The following is a 22,682-nucleotide window of genomic DNA, read 5'->3' on the forward strand; positions in this document are numbered from 1 at the left end:
ATATAATAATAAAATAATAATATTATAATACATTGTACAGTTTAAATTGGATTGGATCGATTATGAGAAGTAGATCCGAAATTCGATCCAGTAATTTGCAAAAAATAAAATCTAATCAAGTTCAATTTCTTGCGATTTTATTCTGTTTTTAGTTTAAATTAGATTGAAAGAGTAATTTAATTTGAATCGATTTAAATTTGAATACCCACTAGTAAAACCAAATAAAATGTGGCCATAGTGCCAAACAACGATTTTCGGTCAGGATCCACACAACGGCTTGAAGTAAACAAAAAGTGAGTTTATTTTTAACGAACCTCAATCTCAAAGTACCACAAAAAAATACGAGCCCAAGTCCAGAACCATCACATCCGGCTCAGCGCTTAGGACAACCACTACTACCCCAACTCGCGCCAGCCTAGACAAGAAAGACATCTAACGCACTAACACACTGGAGAAAGAAAAAATGGGTAACACGCCCACCATGCACGCACATCACCTGATATATACACCAGTCTGCTTCCAATTCATCCGAATCCTTCTATTATTTTATCATATATCTCAATGGATATAACCTATAGTATACCAGACTTCCAGTAAAATACACTAGAATACCTGAAACGCTTCCTATGAGTTGATCTTGCACATCAAGCACTTAGATATTCCATTGAGACTTTTGCGACCTTAGCAAGACAATTATCTTTAGGCACGGGTAGTGGGAGGTAAGACACAGGACATTCTGGATTTATTTGCTCAAACCTATAAAATTAAAATTAATTAATATAATAGAAAATTTCGAAATTATAAATAAATGAGATATCAAAGTGGCTAGTGTTATATATGGAGTGGAGTCATATAAATTATTAATTATGTAAAGACCTACCTGATGATCTAACATTTTGTAAAGAAAAGAAAAAGAAAAAAGAACAAATTGAAAGAGAAATATAAGAACATTTAACTAACTTGTAATTAAGAACGAAATGATGTAGAAAGATGAGCATTTCAATTTTGGTGAGATCTCTTCCAGCGCACATCCTTGTTCCAGCTCCAAAAGGAATGAAGGCTTCTCGATTTGCATTATTATTATTATTATTATCATCCTGCACACCAATATATCATCCAAATAAAAAAGATTTGAAAATAAATGATTTGCATGACATATAAGTTTAAACCACAATGCTATTGAAATATATGTACTTACATCCCATCTGGAAGGATCAAAATTTTTTGGATTGGTAAAATATTGAGAAGACATATGACAAGTTTTCGGTAAAATTACTGCTTTCCATCCTTTGGGTATGGTATAACCTGAAAGTGTATTAATTAATAACACACACATTTATATAATATATATTTTTTTTAATATGGCCTATAAATTTTGACAATAACTGATGAGAATGGCTATATATATTTTGTTAATCAATATTTAATTAAAGCCAGTTTGGTTATTGCTTTAAAAATAAAAGTTTTTTTATGAATTTATGATGAATTGAAAATTGAAAATTTATTAATATAAAAAATGTAAGATATATGAATTGCCATATATGAGAGAGAGAGAGAGAGAGAGAAATAAATCAATAATAAAACATAAAAGTACCATTGATATTCACATCAGCAGTCGCCTCTCGAAAAAGTAGAAACGAAAAATCGGTCACACGTAACACTTCGTTAATTACCTACAAAACATGAATATTTAATAATTATCATATTAATTGTTGGCAATTGCTCCCTCTCCTAAAAAACAGTGTAAATTATGCTGTCAAAATGCTCTATGTTATGACTTCCTCAATATGCATATATTGCAAATGTACTCTTTATATTATATTTTCTAAATTCTACAATTATTACCTTACTTAGATAAACCATTTTCTTAATTTCCTCAATACTTAAATACTGTTGCGAAGGTGACCTTGACTTCATGATTTCTTCTTGCTCCTCCTACAACATATATATAAAATTAAAAGAGAAGGGAGGGGGATTTAAAAGAAGCACCAAACAAAATGGGGTTAGGTTTTATTTTAAAATTTATTTATTTATAATTTTAAAAATATAATAAGCTTTTATTTTAATATATATAATTTAAATAATTACACTCTTGAAAAAAAATTATTTGTTAAGTAATGGTAGAAATTTGTATCCACATTAAAAGTTATAATAAGAATGTTTAATAATATAAAGCATTCTTTCAAAAAATTATTTCCATCGATTATATAAAATTATGTTAAATATTTATGAAAAAAATCATTCATAATTTTAATTAGAGAAAATTATACTCTCCTACTCTTCGAGATGCTAAAATGATACTCCCTTTCTCTCTATTTATAAAATGTACATTCTTCTCCTTTATAACTTTTAGAGGGGAATGTACATTTTATAAATAAAGGGGAGAGTGTGTCATTTTAGCATCTTGCAGGGGAGTGAAATTTTCTCTTTTAATTATACTTTATCTTTAAAATTATTTATTTAATCTTGTATTTTAAAAAAAGCTCTTGATTTAATACATAAAACTTTTATAAACACTCTCTTAAAATTTCATTTATAATATGAATTTTTAATGTTAAATTATTATTAGATTATACACATTTAAATTATAATAAATCTATATTATCTATTTTAATTTTGTTGTGATTTTTTCAGAATCAAACTATATAGCTTTTATATATATATATATATATATATATATATATATATATATATATATATATATGGTTCAGGCATTATTATTTATTATTGAAAATTATTATTTTATTATGTATTAAGAATTTTAAAAATATAATAAGTTTTAATTTAATATATAAAACTTTAATTGTCACACTCTTGCAAAACATTATTTGTTAAGCAAAGGTGAAAATTTTTATCCACGTTAAAAAAACTATAATAAGAACTTTTAATAATAAGTGAGATTTACAAATTAAAAAAAAGCTCTTTCACTTTTATTTTTAGTGATAGTCATGGATTTAAATGAACAACAATAGTGGGTTACAAAATAATAATTGTGATAAATTGTTGTTATAAAAATTGCATTAATAAAAGAAAAAATTCAATCATAATTTCATTTGAAACAAGTGCTAATTGTCATCCTTAATTATCATCTAATTTCTAAATAAAAAAATTATTTTTTATTTTTTGATATTTTCAAAAAATAAAATATATATTTAGATTTTACATATTTAAGTACTAAGGAGATAATTACTAAGAGAATGAATTAAAATTGTTAATTATTTCTCTTTTCAAAAACTTCTGTGTTGGACCATGATAAGTTATAATTAAATTTCAAGCATGACACACTAAATAGGAGGGTAAATAAAATTATACCTAAATGTGTAATACTTAGCCTACATAGGAACAAATTAAATTAATCTTTTAAATAGTCATATGACTAACAAGATAAATTAAATTATAGTTTACAAGAAAAATATTTATAATACTATAAAATTTTCATTATTTTATTAAATATTTTTCTATAAAAATAGCCAAATGAACAATATAAAATTCCAAATTACCTTAGCTTTCTTGAAGACAAGTGGATTGTTAGTAAGATAAATCATTGCCCACATTATAGTGCTGGCTGTAGTCTGCTGACCAGCTATTAAGAATAATATCAACAAATCAACAATGTCTTCATCCTTTAATTTTCGACCGTTCACATCTTCCAGTTCCAAAAGAACATCCACAAGATCTTTCTTCTCTGATAATACTTCACCATTTTTTAACATCATCTTTCTATCTTGCACAAAGGATCCAACTATTTTTTCCATCTTCTTGCGGTTCTAATTAATATGCCAAGTAACAAATCAATCAATCAACCAATAAGCAAATATAAGCGTGAAATTAGTTAGAAATTAATGACAAACTTATTATGCCATATATTTTAGTGAAGTTAATTAAAAAAATACTACAGTAAAAGGTGAAATTTTGGTAAAAAATAAAGATTAACTTTTTAATAAAAAATATTTCCAAAAGATGTATTTGTATAAATTTTGTAAGAATCTTCACTATTCATTCAATTTTACTGTTTGCTAAAATTTTTTTCTAATAATATATCCTCTTAAAAGATTTTCCATTCCAATATATATCATTTTTATTTTCTAAACAAGAAAATAGAGTAAAGTATCGTTTTTGTCCTCAACGTTTGGGTAAGTCCCAAAGTTATCCCTAACGTTTCAATCGTCCTATTTAAATCCATAACGTTTCAAAATTGACACAATGTTGTCCTGTCGTTAGGGATCCATTAACAAAATTAACGGCGAGACAAAATTGAGACGATTTTGAAATGTTAGGAACTTAAATAAGACAAAAATATTGGGGACAAAAACAATACATAAAAATAAATTTTAATTTATTAATTTTATCTTTCAATAATATTGATTTTTTACTGTACATAGTATTCAATTATTTTAATTACATCTAAATAAATTACACTTAATCACATTACTTTCATTTTAAATAAATTTATCATTTTATAATTTTAAAGAATTTTGATACATTAGAGACAAAATGAATACTTTATATTTTATTGTATATATATTATTTTTTTTATTCTGCAAGTTTATATACTAGTTATTCTACAAATATTATATGATAACTAAAAATCTTTAAGAGTAAAATTATAAAAAAATTAATTTATTTAAAATGAAAGAAATATGATTAAGTGTAATTTACTTAGATGTAATTAAAAAATAATCGAATACTTTGTATAGTAAAAAATTGATATCATTGAAGGATAAAATTAAAATTTATTTATATCTATCATTTTTGTTCCAATATTTTCGTCCTATTTAAGTCCCTAACATTTCAAAATGGTCTTAATTTAGTCCCGCCGTCAACTCTGTTAACTGATCCCTAACGGCAGGACAACATTAAGTCAATTTTAAAACGTTAGGGATTTAAATAGGACGATTGAAACGTTATGAACAAGTTTAGGATTTACCCAAACCTTCAGGACAAAAACATCCTTTACTCCAGGAAAATATTAATCTTTTAATATGTTTTTTCTATACATGATGAATTAAGTACTAAGTACTAACCTTGAGTGCTTTGTAATAAGAAAAACCAGGTAAGTTAATTGGCCAAGAGAACAAGGCATCATCAATATCACTAAACAAATGTTCAACTTGCTTGATTATGTTTTGATCCTTAGAACCCATGAAGATGTGAAGGATGACTCTCATGGAGAGAGACTTGGTCTCGGTGATGACCTCAATAGGATGTTGTATGCTATCATTGGCCATTCGTTGGAGTGAATTGACAACAATGTCCTCTATGCGTTCAAGAAACATGGCCAAAGCATTGTAACCCAGAATGGGGGAAGTGACTAAGCGTCGAAAACGCTTGCGATCCTCGCTTGACACTTCAGATAAGATGGTTTTAACCACTGTTATGGCGGTTTCAGGATAACTAGACCTAAAGTTTTTATCGTCAGTTAACACTCTCCTTGAGGCCTCTAGACTGGACACCACGATAGTTGGCTTCATGAACAAGTGTGTCTTGTACATTCCAATTTCTCCATATCTGTCAAAATTGTCACAAAAGTTGGGCTCATATCCAAAAATGATAAAGTGAAATTCTCGCTAAAGTATATTAACATTGTTTTCTTGATTTTTGATTGAAAAAAAATTGATTAATAATTTGAGAAATGATAAATCCACTCCATTTTTTATAATGTTACTCTGTACTATTTTTTCTGTATTTTATATATTATTATATTATTTTTATTCAAAAACATAAGTTGACATGAGAAAATAATAAATAATAGTGACGGAGCTTAAAAATTTTTGTTAGGAGAGGCCAGAAATTTTAATAAAAAAATTATACAATAGTATTTAATTATATTAAAATAAAATTTATAAATATAATTATTTTATTTTCAATTTTGTTATTAATATGTAGGATTACATATGTTTTAGGTTAACAAAAAAAATAAATTTGATTTTGGTTAATAAAAAATTTCGTTTAGGTTAATAAATCAAATTGATTTTATTTAAATAAAAAATTAATTTTTAAAAATAACCAGTTTTTATGTGACAAAAAATTAGTTTTTGCACATAAAAACTTATTTTTGTTTAAAGAACCAATTTTTTTATCTAAAAATTGATTTTTCTTTTCAAAAGATTGGTTTTTCTATTTAAATTATATAAAATTAATTACAACTTATAATTTTTTTTAACATTTTAAAAGATCAATTTCACCTTTAATAATATCTATCTCAAAATTGAAGTCTCAAGACTAATTATATTTATTATTATTATTATTACAATAAAATAATATAATGCAATAAAATAAAATTTTAAGTTTCTAATAAAATAAAATACCAAAATTTATTAATATAAACAATATTATACTACAATGAAATTTAACTTGTAATATTAATTTAAAAATAAAATAATACATGAAAATGAATGAGAAACTAAATACAATTCAGGGTTCAATTTGTTACCGTTATATAGGACAGATTTGAGAGAATAATGAAAGTGGCTGGGTGTTGAACACAGATAAATAGATTGAAAACATATCAATTTAACTAAATGAGTTTTTTTTTTTTTTTTGAAATAAAATTACTAAATTTTTTTTACAAAAATTTTGGGGAGCCATAGTCTCCAGTGTCTAAGCAAAACTCCTTCGATCTATAAATCATAAAATTATTTTTTAAAAAAGTTTAAGTTAATAAAAAAATATACATAAATGATTATAAACGAGTAAAATACTATATTTATTTGAATAAAAAACGATGATGATAGAAAAAAAAGGAAATAGTATAAGGAAATGATACAAACTTGGAAACAAGATTGTGGACAAATAAATGAGGGTGCTTGAAATAGTGCAATGTTTTGCCGAGAAGAGGCCAACCCATGTCACCAGGAGGAAGAAGACGATGCTTGTCTCCTAACTTGAAATCATAATACCATTCATTGATCCTTCTCCCCAATGTGTTTAACACAAAGTACCATGCCAACAATGTGGCACCAGTCGTCCAAACCCAACTTATTATCTCCATTTTCATTCCCCGTTTCTTGAGTTGAGTTGAGTTGTGTGCATAGGGGCTATATTTATATTCGGACTTTTTTTGTGTATGTGTGTCTGTTTTATATTAGGACTTTGTTACTCTCTTAGTATTATCATTATAATTGTAAAGTTTAATTTTGATGAAAAAATAGTGTAAAGTATTTTATATAAATATATAATTATATTCTTTTTTTAATAATTATTTACATAATTAATATAAAAAATAATTATTTATATTAATATAATACTATATAATTAAATATATATATAAAATTATTTTATATTTATAATGTATTAAAATTAAATTCTTTAATTATACAGAGTGAAAAGTTTCTATACAAACACACACTCACCTTTAATTTGACCACTTTCACACCTTTTAATGTTGACTTTTGGACACGGTGGGAGTAGGTTTATGTCTTATTATATATCTGTTGGCACTTGTTGAAGGATTATGGATAGATCTAATTGGATTTTTTTTTGTGCTTATTATTTTGAAAAGAGATTTTTTTTTACTGTTTTTATTTTATTTATAAGTTTTTAAAATATAAAAAATAGAATAAAATATTATTTTAATTTTTAATATTTGAACTAAATTTTAATATATTTTTTAATATTTTTAATATTTTATTTTATTCCAAAAAATTTTAAACAAATTTAGTGTTATCTCACTTAAAATTTGATATAAATAATTAATGGAGTAAGTATTGTAAACGTTAATAATATTTTTAGTTAAGTAATTTTTTTTATTTTTGCGTGTTAAAAAATTTAATCAAAATTATTTTGTAACACTTTTTTTTAGAGTAATGCTAGGGGGCAGTAATTTTTGTGATTGTTAGCCATCAATTAGCCATCAACGATGATTTGATGGTGTGAGATTTCATTCAATGGCTCACCTTCTTCTACTGGTTACATGCTGGCCAAAATTCAATAAAACTGCTGGCCCCCTAGATTTTTCCTTTTTTTATTCTCTTTTTTCGTAACCTCAAATCTTAACGATCAATCATCATCGTGCCAAAATTTAAGAAAAATTATTTATATTGGTAATCGTTGGAGGATCGATTTTATTTAAGTACTGAAATCGAACGTTATTATATCTTTAATATGTTAATTGTTCATGTCAAATTTAATAATAGGGCAATATTATATTGAATTCGTTTGAAATTATTTTAGACTAAAATAGAACGAATGTTAGAAATGTTAGAGATCAAATTAAAATTTAGTCCAAACATTAAGAACTAAAATTATATTTTATTTTAAAAAAATATTAAAAATAGAAACGGAAATCAGTATATATTATGTATATATTCTACCATGAACATTAAAATAATCACCACTAATACAATGAACTAAAATTGTATATTATGCATACTTTTTTAACGAAAATATTCTACAATGAACATTAAAATTCACCATTAATTAATTATTATGTATATATTTATATATCTTTTATAATTTTTTAATAAAATAATCATTCATCTAAATAATAAAAAAAAATTTAATAGAAAAAAATAAACATTTTTTGAAACAAAATATTACCTACCATTATATTTTAATTACAAACCATAAATTAGTATAAAAATATACTTTCAAATAAATAATACAGATTTTTTGAAAATGTTTTCAAACGAGAATAACAAAATTAAAGAATCCAAGTCCCACGCTTACTGCATGGAGGATAAAATAATGTACTTTGTGCAATAATCATGGAATTTACGAGTAATGAAATTGTGATTTCGCTTTCCAGCACACATATTAAGAAGTGAACTACTTCTTAAATCTAATGTTTCTTCTGCAATATGTAAGTATCCGGAGTCAGGACCGAATCATTGTAATTTCTTCACAAGTCCCTACTTTGCCACCAGCCAAGCCAACTACTCCTTGTCATCAGGTAGATTATTTTCTTTTCTTTTTTAAAAGAATTTAAATTTTTCATTTAATATTAAAAATAATTAATTATTTTATTAATAATCTTTTTAAACAAACTACTATTTCTAATCATAAAATTTTAAAACGTTGATAATATTAAAAATTTATTTTTTTCCCTAAATTTGAATATGAGTTAAATTAATAAAAGATATAATTATTTATTTTATGAAAAATTTGTGTATGTTATGTATAGTATATATAAAAAATTAATTATCAAATTAATTATTAGTATAAAATATATATTAAAATTTAAAAATATTTATTAAAAATAAATTAAATTATATATTATTTATACACAAATATATATTAATTATTTTTGATAAATATATAATCACAATTAAATTAAAAACCTACCATAAGAAACTTCAGTACCAGCTTTCGATCCATTGAATCTAACTATGGTATCCAGGTCTTAGATAATGTAAACAATCAGAGAACTGAGGCACATTGCGTTATTGCATTAATGACGTTTCCTATAATCCACCAAGCATAGTTCTCATAAGTCATAACTGAAGATTCAACCGAAACCGATTTATTCGATCGGTGCATAAAATAAAAAATAAAAAATGATAAAAAAAATTAAATTAAAATTAAAATTTAAAAAATATATATTTTTTAATATTTAAAAATAATCAAATTTTAAATTTTAAAAATAACAAATAAAAAATAAACATAAATTTTTAGTAAAATATATATTTTTATTAATAATAATACATAATTAAAAATATAATTAATTCAAAAAATAAAAATAAAAAGTTAAAATTAAATTATTTAATTTAAGGTTTATTATCTAATTAAGTTTTATCATACATAACTAATATTAAATTTAACTTAATTAAATTGTATATAAATTATAATATAATATGAATATATAACATCGTGTAGTGACGATTAATTTAAAAATGAATGAATAATAAGGTAAAAACTCAAGTATAGTCAATTTCACGTAAAGTTGATAATTGATATTTGTTAAATAAAAATTTAATCAAATCAGTCAAATCATTTAACGACTTTCAACTATCAATTTCACATAAAGTTGACTGCACCTGATGATAAGTGCTTCAAATGTTCGTAATATGAAAAGTTTAAGTATTATTTATAAAATATTAGTTTATATTTTTAGAATGTTTTAATTTGTTGTATTTTGATTTTGTTTATTTAATTATTAGATTGGACATTATGTTTGTGGGTTTAGGATTTTCTATATTTTAACCTAATAAGAAGTTATAAATACCTCATAAATTAGGGTAGTCGTAGTATAGAATGATTTAGAGGTTTGAAAACTCCTTTTTTGTTTCATGATAAAATTATGGTATGGACAATTGAGGTTGAAGAGTCCCCTTTTTTGTTGCATTGGAGAATTAAATAGAAGGTTGATGCGTCTCTTCGATTCAATTCCCAAACTATAGTATTGACAAATTAAGTTAAAGAGTCCTTTTTTTATTGTATCAAAAAATTAAATAAAAAATAAAATAATTTTTTTGTACTCAATTTTAATCTATCATTTTTATTTTTATTTCAATTATAATTTATCTTTTCTATTCAATTTTAATTCTTATCTTATTTATCCTTTTGTTTTTTTATCTCCTGAAATTTTACCGAATAACAATTATATTGGAAGGGAATACGGAAATGATGGATTAGAGACGTGGAAAGAAAATTGGGGATGAATGAAAGAGGATTCTCAAGATAGTGCCAAGTATTGCTGAGAAGAGGCCAACCCATGTCTCCTAACTTGAAATCATAATACCATTCATTTAGTCTTCTCCCCAATGTGTTTAACACAAAGTACCATGCCAACAATGTTGCACTTATTAGCTCCATTTCCATTCCCAGTTTCTTGAGTTAAGTTGTGTGTCTTAGGGGCTATGTTTTATTAGGACTTTTTTTTTTGGGTTATTGTTTTATTAGGACTTTGCATTGTTACTCTCTTAAATTAGTATCATCATTATAATTATATATATAGAGAAAAGTAGTTCATATACTAATATATAACACACTCACACCATTAATTCGACCACTTTCACTTTTTTAATTTAACTTTTGGACACTACGGGAGTGATGGGTTTATGTCTTATTATATATCTGTTGGCACATGCATGGATATATAGATCTAATCATCTAATTTGTTTATTTATTTTGCTTATTATCATTTTGAAAAGAACTTTTTTTACTGTTTTTATTTTAATAAAAAAACGAAAATCAATTCAGGTAAATGTATTTTTTTTGACAAAAATATTCGACAATAAACATTAAAATTAATCACTAACTAATTATTATTATGCATATATTTATATAGGTTTTGCTATTTTGTACTCTAAAAATATTGATTAAGCATATTATAAAAGAAAATGTTTTAATATTTTTAATATATTTAATGCATTGAAAATATAAAACAAATATTTTTATAATAAATAGAATTAAAATATTTTTTATGGTATGTTTAACCAATTTTTTAGGGCACAAATAAATAGCAAAATCTTATTTATATATCTTTTATAAATTTTTAGTAAAATAATTAATCACCAAAATAAGAGTTTAATTTTGATATACCGACGGTGTAAAACGTTTTATATAATCGTGCAATCGCATTTGTTTTTTAGATGACTATTCACACGGTTAATATAAAAAGTAGTTATTTTTACTATGTGGCGTTACATAATTAAATGCGTAAAATTATTTACATTGACCAAGCATCAAAATTAAATATTTATTAACAAAAATAATTAAACATTTTATTAACAAAAAATTACCTACCTTTATATTTTTACATTTTTATTTATATTTTGATTATAAATATAAAGCTAGTTCGGTTATACATATTTATATATGTTTGATTATAAAGTTTGATTATATTATCTATAATGATTATAAATGTAAATATGTGTTTACTTTATATTCTGATTTGTATTCATATGCGGATGACTAATTGATGTTTAATTTTTTGTTTATTTAATTGCTATATTTCGTATTATTGTTAGTATAGTCTTGTAGTGCCCTTTAAAAAGATGGTTTAGATATTACTCTCTGTTCTTAAACAAATATATACACTTTTAAAATTTTTTTATTTTATAATAAATTTCTATTTATTAATGTAAGTAAATTCACTAATTAATTGACTTAACATTATTAGCGCTTTTTCAGTCATATATACTTCTAAAATGATATATGAAAGAGAATAAATTAGGACGAAAAAAAAAAGATAATTATTGCTATCAAGGATAATTTCATAACTAAATAATTTTAACATTTTATAATTTTAATATATTTCAATAATTTTTTAATCTAAATAAAAATTTAAAAGTATTATATTTAGAAACGAAAAAAGTACGTAATAATAATTTTTAAAAGTTTGAATGTTTATTAACTCATCATCACAATCGAACTTTTGAAGTAATGCTTTTTTTAGGACTATATATCTATACATGAATATCATATATAATTTCATATATAAAAATAAGTAAAAAGTATATTTAATTACAAACCATAAATTATTATAAAAATATACTTTTAAACAAATAAGACAGATTGTTTTAAAACATTTTCACACAGAATAATAAAAGAATCCAAACCCCATGCTTGCAGCGTGGAGGTCAAAATAATATAGTCTATCTAATAAAATAATTTACGAGTACAAATAAAATTGTGATTATGCTTTTCCAGCACACATATTAAGAAGTGATTAGGGGGGTGCGTGTGCATCGATCAGAACCAGATCCAACACTTGTGAATATTTTGTTATTTCACAAGTCCCTAGTTTGCCACCTGCCAAGGCAACCAGTCCTTAATTGTCTGTTATCAGGTAGATTCTTTTTTATTTCTTTTAAAAAAAAAACATTTTTAATTTAGAATATTAAAACACATAATAAGACTATTATTAATAGAATGTTTTAAATAATTTTATTTAATAAATAAAAAATAAATGTATAAAAAATTTAAATTTTTTGTATTTTTTTTTTAATTTTTTAATTTATCACATTAATATATACCCTTAAAATACAAGTTAAATAAATTATTTAATTTAATATTAGAAATAAGAATATATATTCAAATAGGTCTTTAAAAAAATTTGTAACAAATTTTATTAATTAAAGTCCTTAAATTTTATAAAAATAAAATATATAAATTTTTATTTCAATCAGATTTATTATTTTCACTTAGATATTAAAAATGTAATGAAATGATTTACATATCTTATTTTTATAAAATTCAAAAAACTCAATGTAATAATATTTTTTGGGAGACGAAAATATTAAATGCAAAATTTTTTAATAATTAATTTAAATATATACTCTAAATATAATTAATTATTTTATTATTTTTTATGTGACATGTTAATATTAACTTTTGTTGTCATAGACTTTTTAATATTAAATTAAAATGGTAATCTTTTTAAGCACTATATAAATTTACTAGTAATATTTTATTTATTAATATATATATATATATATATATATATATATATGTGTGTGTTTTTATTTTTTATTTTTTGTTTTATAATATATTATTTGTATTTTAAACACCTTTACGAAATTAGTTTTAAATCTCTTTCTAAAATTTAACCTAACTTCGTCTCTGTCTAATCATTTTAAGCAACTTATCAATCAATCACTTTGTTAAATCCCGTGCTTTCTCACATTATTCGGGTATACACTAGGCACTTTTTAAACAAAGAATTTGAACACAACTAGGTAGAGTATAAAAATAAAATAAATTAATTTTGTCGCACTATTATTTTATACGTACATCTAATTATATAATATTATATTAATAAAAATTATTATTTTTTATATTAGTCACATAAATAATCATTCAAAAGAACGATTATAATTATACAATTATATAAACAATTAATCTCTACATACATGTCATTTAAACAAACAAGTCCAAACAAATAATTTTGACATAATTCACCTTACGTGCCTTCTCCTCCTTCTCCTTTTTCGTTATTTTTCTCTTTCGTTATCGTCATCACCAACATACACTACCACCTCCTCCTCCTCTTTCTCCTCCTTTTTTTTCATCCTTTTCCTCCATCATCTTCATCATCATGATCATCATCGTTATAGTCATTATCGTCTTCTTTTTATATATATCCTCATTATCGTTATCATCTTATTGTTATCGTTATCGCAGAATTTTTGCCACATTGATAATGTTGTCTGATCGAAAATTGATTTGGATGTGTTTTTGTTGATAATTTAGTCATTTTTTTAGTTATTTTCAAACTGAGTTTGTGTATTGCAATCATTAAGTAATTTTGGTATATTTCTGAGTTAATTGATAGGTTTGTAGCAAAATTTTAATGTAAAATCTAAGAAATTTTAGTGTATTTTATTCTGATAAGTTCTTTCCTCTTTCTCCTCCTTATCTTTTGCTATCTTTTTCTTTTTCTTCATTGTTATCTTTTTTTTCTTATTCATATTTTTCTTCTTGTTTTACTCTGTTAAGAAGAATATAAACAAAAAAAATTAAATAAAGATGAAGAAGAAATATATACTACTATAAAATTACTAGCAAGAAGATGAACCTACATTCATTCAACTAAAAGAAAGAAAGAAATAAGAAAAAGAAAAAGAAGAAAAAAATACAGCATTACAGAAAATATTTTTGTGTATTTGTAGCGAAATTTCGGTGTAAAAACTAAGACATTTATTTGTTATTGTTAAAAAATTTCGATGTATTTATATTCTTATAAGTTCTGCATAATTCAAAATTCTTCCTCTTTCCATTCCTCATCTTTTGCTGCTGCTTCTTTTTTTTCATCATCATCATCTTCATCTTTTTTTTATTCATCTTTTTCTTCTTGTTTTACCTTAGCTTCTCAAGTTTTTTTTTATTCTCTTAACAAGAATAAAAAAATTAAACAAAAAAAGAAGAAACACATAATGTTGCAAAAATTACTTTAAAGAGGATGAATCTACATTCATTCAACTAAAAGAAAGAAATAAATAAAAAAAATGCATTAAAAAATATTTTTTTGTATTTATAACAAAATTTTAGTGTAAAAACTAAGAAATTTATGTGTTATTGTGAAAAAATTTCAGTATATTTTTATTCTCATAAGTTCTGCATACTTCAAAATTTTTCATCTTCCTCTTCCTCATCTTTTGTTGTTTTTTCTTCTTCATCTTCTTATTTCATTTTCTCAATTCTTTTTGGAAAAAAAAAATCAAACAAAGAAAAAAATACATAATATTGTAAAATTAATAGAAAGAGGAGGAGGAAAAAAATGCAGCAACAACAGTAGCAATAAAAAAACGACGAAGAGGATGAAACATGCATGAGAAGAAGAAGGAGAAATGCGAAGAAAAAAGAGAAAGAACGCAAAAAAAAGGAGAAGAAGAAGGTGAAAGAAGAGGAATAGAAAGAAAAGAAACTTAAAATATAAATGCCAGAGGAAAAAAATAAAAAAAAAATAACACAAAAAAAACAACGTAATTATACACGCAGATTATGTAAATAAATTTTGTTAAGTTAAATTTAATTTATTTAAACTTGTATATATAATAAAATTATTATATAAAATATTTTATATTATTAATGTATCAAAATTAAAATATTAGAACAAAAGATCCCATCTTTGTCCAATTTGACATTGTTATGAATAATAAAATCAATCACACCATTTCACTCTTTATAGTTCCTAGAAAACCAGTTGATAATATTTAATTATTTATAACTTCTGATTCTCTGTTTTAATATAGAAGATCTTTTGATCTTTTCGAATCAAACATTTTAAATAGCGGTGGAAAAAAAAACTTCTTTTTAAATCATGTGTGTGTGACTCAGAGTATACGAGGTGGAACCGCGGAACTGATGGTAGCTGCCATACTATATTTTGGAAAAAAAAAAATATGAATCACCAGATTTTTGGGTCCCTATTACCCAATTTGGTCGTCACTTCTCTCCTGTTTTTTATAGTAAGTTTGAAAATTAAACTAGTTATAGCAATATCTGATCTAAAAAAATAAAATAAACTTTTATGCAAATGATGATGCATTAATTGTGCATTCTAAGATTTAAAGGGAGATATACAGGAACAGGAGTTTGATTATGATGAGGTGGGAAGAGCTGCTTCCATTTATGAATCTCCTCCTCACTCTGAAGCTTTCTGATTCCTCCATAAATTCCACACTGATTTTCACATTGTTGACCATTCTTATTTCTTTGTAGCTTTGCTTTTCTCATCCCTGACTCAACATGGTATTGCTTGAACTCCACCACCAACATCTCTATAATAATTAATATTCTTTTCATAAGGCTGGTGGGTAAATATTTAGGCTGCCTTTGTTTATTAAGATAGAACACTGAGATACAGGAACACAGAGATATAAAATCGTATTTGACAAAAAAGATATGGATAGAGACAATATATCCAAAAATATTGAATTAATATATTTTGTGTCCATCTTGATAGAAAAGACACAGAAATACTAACAAAGAACAGATTTTATTTTTTTATTATTTTTATTATTTTTGTTAAATTTTCATAATTATACTTTTTATTATTATATTTTTCGTCTCAAATTTTTTAAATAAAAAAATAGAATAAATTGAATTTTCATAATTTGTTCTAATTTATCACCAAATAAAATATAAAAACACAAAATTTTATGTCTCTGTCATTTATATCTTGTTCTCGATCAGTGTCATGTCTTGTCCTATTATCAACAACAAACGCAACTTTAATGGATAAATAATAATTTTGTTTTGGAATAATAAATTAAATTGAATTAAGTTAAGCATCATTCATCAGATGAACATATCATAATGTAACTAAGGAACAATAATGAATCAATATAAATATTTAAATTAGTTTTCAACGCATTTCAAATAAAAAAATTAATTACTTTGAAAGTTTTCTTGACAATTATTTTCCTTATGTAAATTGTCTTTTCATTATGTTTATTAAAATTTTATTATAAGAGTATACGACACTTAAATCCAAAATAATATCATTATCTATATTATTAGTTCTCTTAAACTAAAAAATCAATATATTTCAAAATCTTTTAAAATAATAAAAATTTGTTAAATTTAAAATTTTTTTATCTGATTTAAAATTTTTAAGGTCCAATTTATGTATTTAGTCATGAACAAAATCTGCAACATAAAGATACAGTAATTGATTAACTAAGACAAACTAATTTTGATACTAATAAAAATATATTTTTTGTTGGTGAACACTCAACAATCAGGGACGGATTTATATGTGTAGTTGTGGGGGCAAGTGCCTTCGGTACAATCTGAAATTTTTTTAAGTAGTATATGATAATAAAATTTATTTGCCTTCATTAAATTATTGAATTTGATCTCATAATAATTTTTTACTCAAATTTTAGTATTTTATAGTCAATTTAAGAATTTTATATTAGATGTCGTTAGAATGATCAATTCTCAATTTAAATAAAATTAGTGTTTTTTTTAAGAAATTAACTGAAAAGAGTATTATTTATCTTTTTTATATTAGTTTTAATTTTGTTGTTGTAACAACTGCATTAATTGAAAGAATTTTTTAACTATAAATTTCAATAAAAATAATTGACTTCTAATTATATGAGAAGTAAATTTTTAAATAAGTATTTACTGATATATATAATACTACACATCCAAGTCTTTTTATAAACTAAGTCTAATCAAATTAAATAATAAGATTTTGAGTAATGCTAGTCATAACTAATTTTTATTATCTTAGACTAACTTGGTTGGACTTAGTTAACAAAAAAAACTTAAATATATAACATTATTCTATATAAAAAAAGAGATATTTTGATTGTACTGTTAAAAAAAATTACTTAATTTTTTTAAAATATAAAACTTTAATAATAAAACTTTAAATTATATGTTATCATTTAAATTACTATTTTAATGTTTTAATTTATAAATTATATTTTTTAAAGATTAATCATACTATGTATACATAGAAAACAATCACATGTATATATATTGAAATAAAAAATATAAATTAAAAATAAATTTAAAATATATATTCATATATAAATATATAATGATTACCGAATAATTTGAGAATTGATTTTTATCTATATATAATATTTTTATTATAAATTTTTTTATTATATTATATATATTTTATCCTACCATCAAAATTTTTTAAATCCTGTCACTGCATGCAGTTGTCTTTATATTTATGAAATTTATGTAAAATTAAAAGTTAAAAATCGTTAGATGCGATTTTTACCTAATAACTCCATATAAAATTATTTACATGTGGGTTTCCACCTTTCTTACCGGAGTGTTGACAACCACAGCAATAATCATTCTCCTTACATGAGTCCATGTGACCGATTTCAGCATACCACCAATCTGCAAACAAATCATTATTAGTCCTGAAATTAATAATAAGGTAAAAATTACCAAACATTGTTAAACACCAAATCAAGTATTAGCTCCGATATCTTTTGAAAATTGAAGAATAAATTATATTGTCATGTATCATTGTATGACAGGTCTACTTAAATGTATACACATGCATCTAATACATGAAATAAATCCCTTACATATTTTATTTGAATATTAGAATATTAAATTTGAATTGTATTTTAAACAATTAATGTATTATATCATTTAATATAAAACATGAGAAATATTTTCATAATGATATTAAAATTTAATATGTAATCTAAAATTTTATCCCCCTCCACATTTTACGTATGAGTTGAATTAATAAAAGATATAATTATTTCATGGATTAAAAGTTTGTGCATAACAAATTTACCATTGGAACAACTGCAAACATTGACATGTAGTATGTATATATATAAATATAGAATCATGATATGTGTACACTAAAAATTAATCTTTAAATTAGTTATCAATATATTAAAAATAATTAAATTAAACAATATATATTTATATATAAAATAAATATATAATGACTGTCTGATTTTTGGTGTATACGTAATAATTTTAATAAATATATAATCTCAAATTAGAAACCTACCATAAGGAACTTCAGTACTTGCTTTCCATTGGATCTCAATATGGTCACCGGGCCTTAGGTGATGTAAAGAATCTGATAATTGATGAGGAATATTGCATTGAGAGGTTTCATTTGGTGGAGCTCTCACCTTATCCCACCTAATGTTGTTCCCTATAATCCTCCAACCACCCATTTGTTGCCTATTAATTAAGTAGTATCGTACTCAATTAAGATGCATCTTACAAAATCCATGAATAAGGTCAATTACTATAATTAGTTATTATACCTTATTAGTTAATTGAATAATAATAATAATAATAATAATATAGTAGTATAGGTATATATATATATATATATATATATATACCCGCCCTTACCTTGCTTGAAAGGTATTAGTTTTGGAATCATAGCTGACTAAGGCATTACTGACTAATAATCCCTGATAGAACAAATTAAATATATAAATAAGGATTATTACAAATCACACAGAGATTTAATTTGTTAATGAAAAATTATAACTACTCTTAATATAAATGAAATACCTTACCCTATAGATTTGTGCTGGAAACCAAAACTTGCCATTTTCCAGAGAGATATACAAAGCCATCATCATCATAAGGCTATTTGACAATAATAATTGACCACTAAGAATATTCTTGGAATCAATTAAATATGAACCAAGGCACAGCATAGGCCAAGAACCACTAAAAGTCCCTAGTGACCCATTTTCATCACCACCGTTGTGATTGATAATCATTTGATAGAAGGTGTTTCCTTTTTCCTCCTTTGATTTTGTTACATGCCAGTGCCACTCTTTGTAAGCAACATCACCAAAGACTTTACCCCATTTCTTCTTTATATGGTTTTCCCACAAATGATCACTTCTACATCTAACCCTTAAATTGGTACACACTTGAGATATTGTAATGAGTTCTTTTGGTGAAAGGCGCTTGAGAATGCAATCCAAAATGGATTCAGGTAAACTCAACAGAGAGGTACAATAACAATAATAATCACCTTTCTTTTCAATACTACTCTCCATAATTTATATGTGCCTAATTATGATTACTAACATAGTAACATGCATAGATGAAGTTATGATGATTTCTCTCTCTCTCTCTCTCTCTCTCTCTATATATATATATATGTGATGCCCTTTCGTTAATTAGTATCTACTCTCTCATTTGTTTTAATTAATATATGTGTTATGTATTTAATTTGCTTGCCGGCTTTTCCCTGTTTAGATGTGACATCCTTTACTTCATAACATATTTTTTGGAACAATGCATTGTTTTCAGCACGTATGCAATTATTTGAGAAATTAATTTGATAGCTACTTTCAATTCAATCTAAAGTAATAAGACATGTTCCCAGTTTTCAACTATTAAATTAACTTATTAATTGTTGAATTTGCGTGTCACTATCTAGATTATAGAGCAAGATACCGCAACGACGTGAAAACTATAGATTATAGTCTATAGAATAAGGTACAGCAACGACGCCAAACATATATATATATTTGATTGATAGTGACACGTATTTACGTATATATAGAATAGACTTATCCTTCACTTTTTCGTAACCTTCAAGGCTTCAACACAGGCAGTAGGGCATAAATAAAACAAATTTAAAATCTACAATTCTATAATCAATCAATAATTCAACAAAATAAGATATGTTGAGAAATTTTTGAGGCTGCATAAATTTTAGTGATTTTGGTCATTATTTAATTAACATAAATTTTATTGATTTTGTAATATTATATATATATTTATTTATTTATTTATTTTTTCTTTCAAAAAAATTATAAAAATATAAAATAAGAAAATAAAGAAGAAGAAGCAGGAGAAGAGAAGGAGAAAGAGGAAGAGTTTTAAATTATACAGAGTTTATCCGCACACATACATAAAAAATTCTTAAATAATACACTAAAATATTTTCGTGTTACACCTAAATTTGTTACAAATTTAGAAAAATATTTTCTCTAATACTGCATTTTTTTGTTCTTCTTTTTTTTCTTATTTCTTTCTTTCTTTTAGTTGAACGAATGTAAGTTCATCTTCTTCTAAATAATTTTGTACCATTATGTGTTTTTTTTCTTTTTTGTTTGATTATTTTTTTATTCTTGTTAAAAGAGTAAAATAAGAAGAAACTTGAGAAGATAAAACAAGAAAAAAAATATGAATAAGAAAAAAAAAGATGATGATGATGAAAAAGAAGAAGAAGAGGCATTAGAAGATGAGAAAGAACGAGAAGAAAAGTTTTGAATTATACATAACTTATCAGTACACATACACCAAAAATTCTTAAACAATACACCCAAATATCTTCGTGTTATACCCAAATATCTTCGTGTTACACCTAAATACAGAAAAATATTTTGTTTAATGCAGAATTTTTACATTACATTCAATTCAAATCATCAACGATGAATAACAATTTTCACAAAAAAAAAACAATATTATTCACCTACAGAATCATAAACTACTAACGAAAACATTAATTAGAATTGAACCACACCTCAGCCACTTGATTCAATTTAAAATAATCAATTTCGTTCTGGTTCAATTGACAATCTGAACTTAAATTATTCATTATTTTCAATAATGAGATAACTGATGATGGAGGAGAAGGAGAAAAAGGAAGGAGGAGAAGAAATTTCAATGAAAAAAAAGGAGGAAGAAGAGGAGGAGGAGGTGGTGTTGGTGAGAGAGTAAAATAAGAATAAACTTGAGAAGATAAAACAAAAAGGAAAAGATGAATAAGGAAAAAAGAAGAAAAAGACGGCGATAATGATGAAAAAAAAAAGAAACGGCAGAAGATGAGAAGGAATAAGAGGAAAAGTTTTGAATTATGCAGAACTTATCAGCACACAAACACCGAAAATTCTTAAACAATACACCCAAATATCTTTGTGTTACATCCAAATTTGTTGCAAATACATAAAAGTGTTTTCTCTAATGCTGTATTTTTTTCTTCTTCTTCTTTTCCTTATTTCTTTCTTTCTTTTAGTTGAATGAATGTAAGTTCATCATCTTCCAAGTAATTTTGTACCATTATATGTTTCTTCTTCTTTGTTTGATTTCTTTTTTGTTTTTGTTATTGTTAAAAGAATAAAACAAGAAGAAACTTGAGAAGATAAAACAGGAAAAAAAAAAAAGAAGAATAAGAAGATGATGATGATGATGTTGAAAAAAAAAAGAAGAAGAAGCAGTAGAAGATGAGGAAGAGGGACAAAAAGAGTTTTGAATTATGCAGAACTTTATCAACACACATACACCGAAAATTCTTAAACAATACACTCAAATATCTTCGTGTTACACCCAAATTTACTGCAAATACAAAAATATATTTTCTTTAATGCAGAACTTTTATATTACATTCAATTCAAAACCATCATCTATGAAACATTATTCACTTATAGAATCATAAACTACTAACGAAAAAATTAACTAGAATCGAACCACACTTCAGCCACTTGATTGAATTCAAAACAATAATCAATTTCGTTCTGGTTCAATTGACAATCTAAACTTGAATTATTCATTATCTTCAACAACAAGATAAGGAGGAGAAGGAGGAAAAGGAAGGAGGAGAAGAAATTCCAATAAAAAAAGAAGGAGGAAGAGGAGGAGGTGGTGTTGGTGACAACGATAAAGAAGAAGAAGAAGGAGAACGTGCACTAACGGTACGTAGAAGAACGTGCGCGCGTTGATTGAAATCTCTTAAATTAAGAGGCGCGTGAAATGTGAGTGCATAAGACGTGTGCGTGAGGATGATTTAAGTAAAAATGACTTATATAGACTTATAT

At 24.2% G+C, this 22,682-nt stretch overlaps 2 protein-coding genes across 5 annotated transcripts; both read right to left on the reverse strand.

Annotated features, from left to right (window-relative positions):
- Positions 1 to 283: 283 nt before the first annotated feature.
- On the reverse strand, positions 284 to 7,071 carry LOC130932926 (beta-amyrin 11-oxidase-like). Its single transcript, XM_057862390.1, has 8 exons — positions 6,771 to 7,071; positions 5,025 to 5,508; positions 3,501 to 3,767; positions 1,846 to 1,935; positions 1,595 to 1,673; positions 1,199 to 1,305; positions 961 to 1,097; positions 284 to 756 (listed from the first exon to the last, which is right to left on the reverse strand). The coding sequence occupies exons 1-8, from the start codon at positions 6,995 to 6,997 to the stop codon at positions 645 to 647; spliced, it is 1,503 nt and encodes a 500-aa protein (XP_057718373.1). The 5' UTR covers positions 6,998 to 7,071; the 3' UTR covers positions 284 to 644.
- A 5,392-nt stretch (positions 7,072 to 12,463) lies between these two features.
- On the reverse strand, positions 12,464 to 19,971 carry LOC130933108 (F-box protein At2g26850-like). Of its 4 annotated transcripts, none has more exons than XM_057862621.1 (5): positions 19,419 to 19,971; positions 19,249 to 19,310; positions 18,893 to 19,071; positions 18,172 to 18,255; positions 12,464 to 12,693 (listed from the first exon to the last, which is right to left on the reverse strand). In XM_057862621.1, exons 1-5 carry the CDS (start codon positions 19,911 to 19,913, stop codon positions 12,611 to 12,613), a joined length of 903 nt encoding a protein of 300 aa, XP_057718604.1. In that variant the 5' UTR covers positions 19,914 to 19,971; the 3' UTR covers positions 12,464 to 12,610. The 4 variants fall into 4 exon arrangements, with proteins under 4 accessions (XP_057718604.1, XP_057718600.1, XP_057718601.1 ...); XM_057862617.1 differs by lacking the exon at positions 12,464 to 12,693 and adding an exon at positions 15,548 to 16,238 and having other exon boundaries at positions 18,181 to 18,255; XM_057862618.1 differs by lacking the exon at positions 12,464 to 12,693 and adding an exon at positions 15,549 to 16,163.
- Between the last annotated feature and the right edge of the window lie 2,711 nt (positions 19,972 to 22,682).

The sequence above is a fragment of the Arachis stenosperma genome, chromosome 6, assembly GCF_014773155.1.
Source record: "Arachis stenosperma cultivar V10309 chromosome 6, arast.V10309.gnm1.PFL2, whole genome shotgun sequence".
NCBI classification, from domain to species: domain Eukaryota; kingdom Viridiplantae; phylum Streptophyta; class Magnoliopsida; order Fabales; family Fabaceae; genus Arachis; species Arachis stenosperma.

What these genes read in the sequence shown, in the direction of transcription:
- LOC130932926 (XM_057862390.1), bottom strand. Translation starts at nt 6,997, where the DNA reads ATGAAAATGGAGATAATAAGTTGGGTTTGGACGACTGGTGCCACATTG. An exon ending in TTGTCTTCAAGAAAGCTAAG is followed by an intron (nt 1,936 to 3,500) that starts GTAATTTGGAAT and finishes TATATGTTGTAG; the next exon opens with GAGGAGCAAGAAGAAATCAT. An exon ending in AAATGGTTTATCTAAGTAAG is followed by an intron (nt 1,674 to 1,845) that starts GTAATAATTGTA and finishes CATGTTTTGTAG; the next exon opens with GTAATTAACGAAGTGTTACG.
- LOC130933108 (XM_057862617.1), bottom strand. Translation starts at nt 19,913, where the DNA reads ATGGAGAGTAGTATTGAAAAGAAAGGTGATTATTATTGTTATTGTACC. An exon ending in TTCCAGCACAAATCTATAGG is followed by an intron (nt 19,311 to 19,418) that starts GTAAGGTATTTC and finishes TTGTTCTATCAG; the next exon opens with GGATTATTAGTCAGTAATGC. An exon ending in AAGTACTGAAGTTCCTTATG is followed by an intron (nt 18,256 to 18,892) that starts GTAGGTTTCTAA and finishes ATTTGTTTGCAG; the next exon opens with ATTGGTGGTATGCTGAAATC.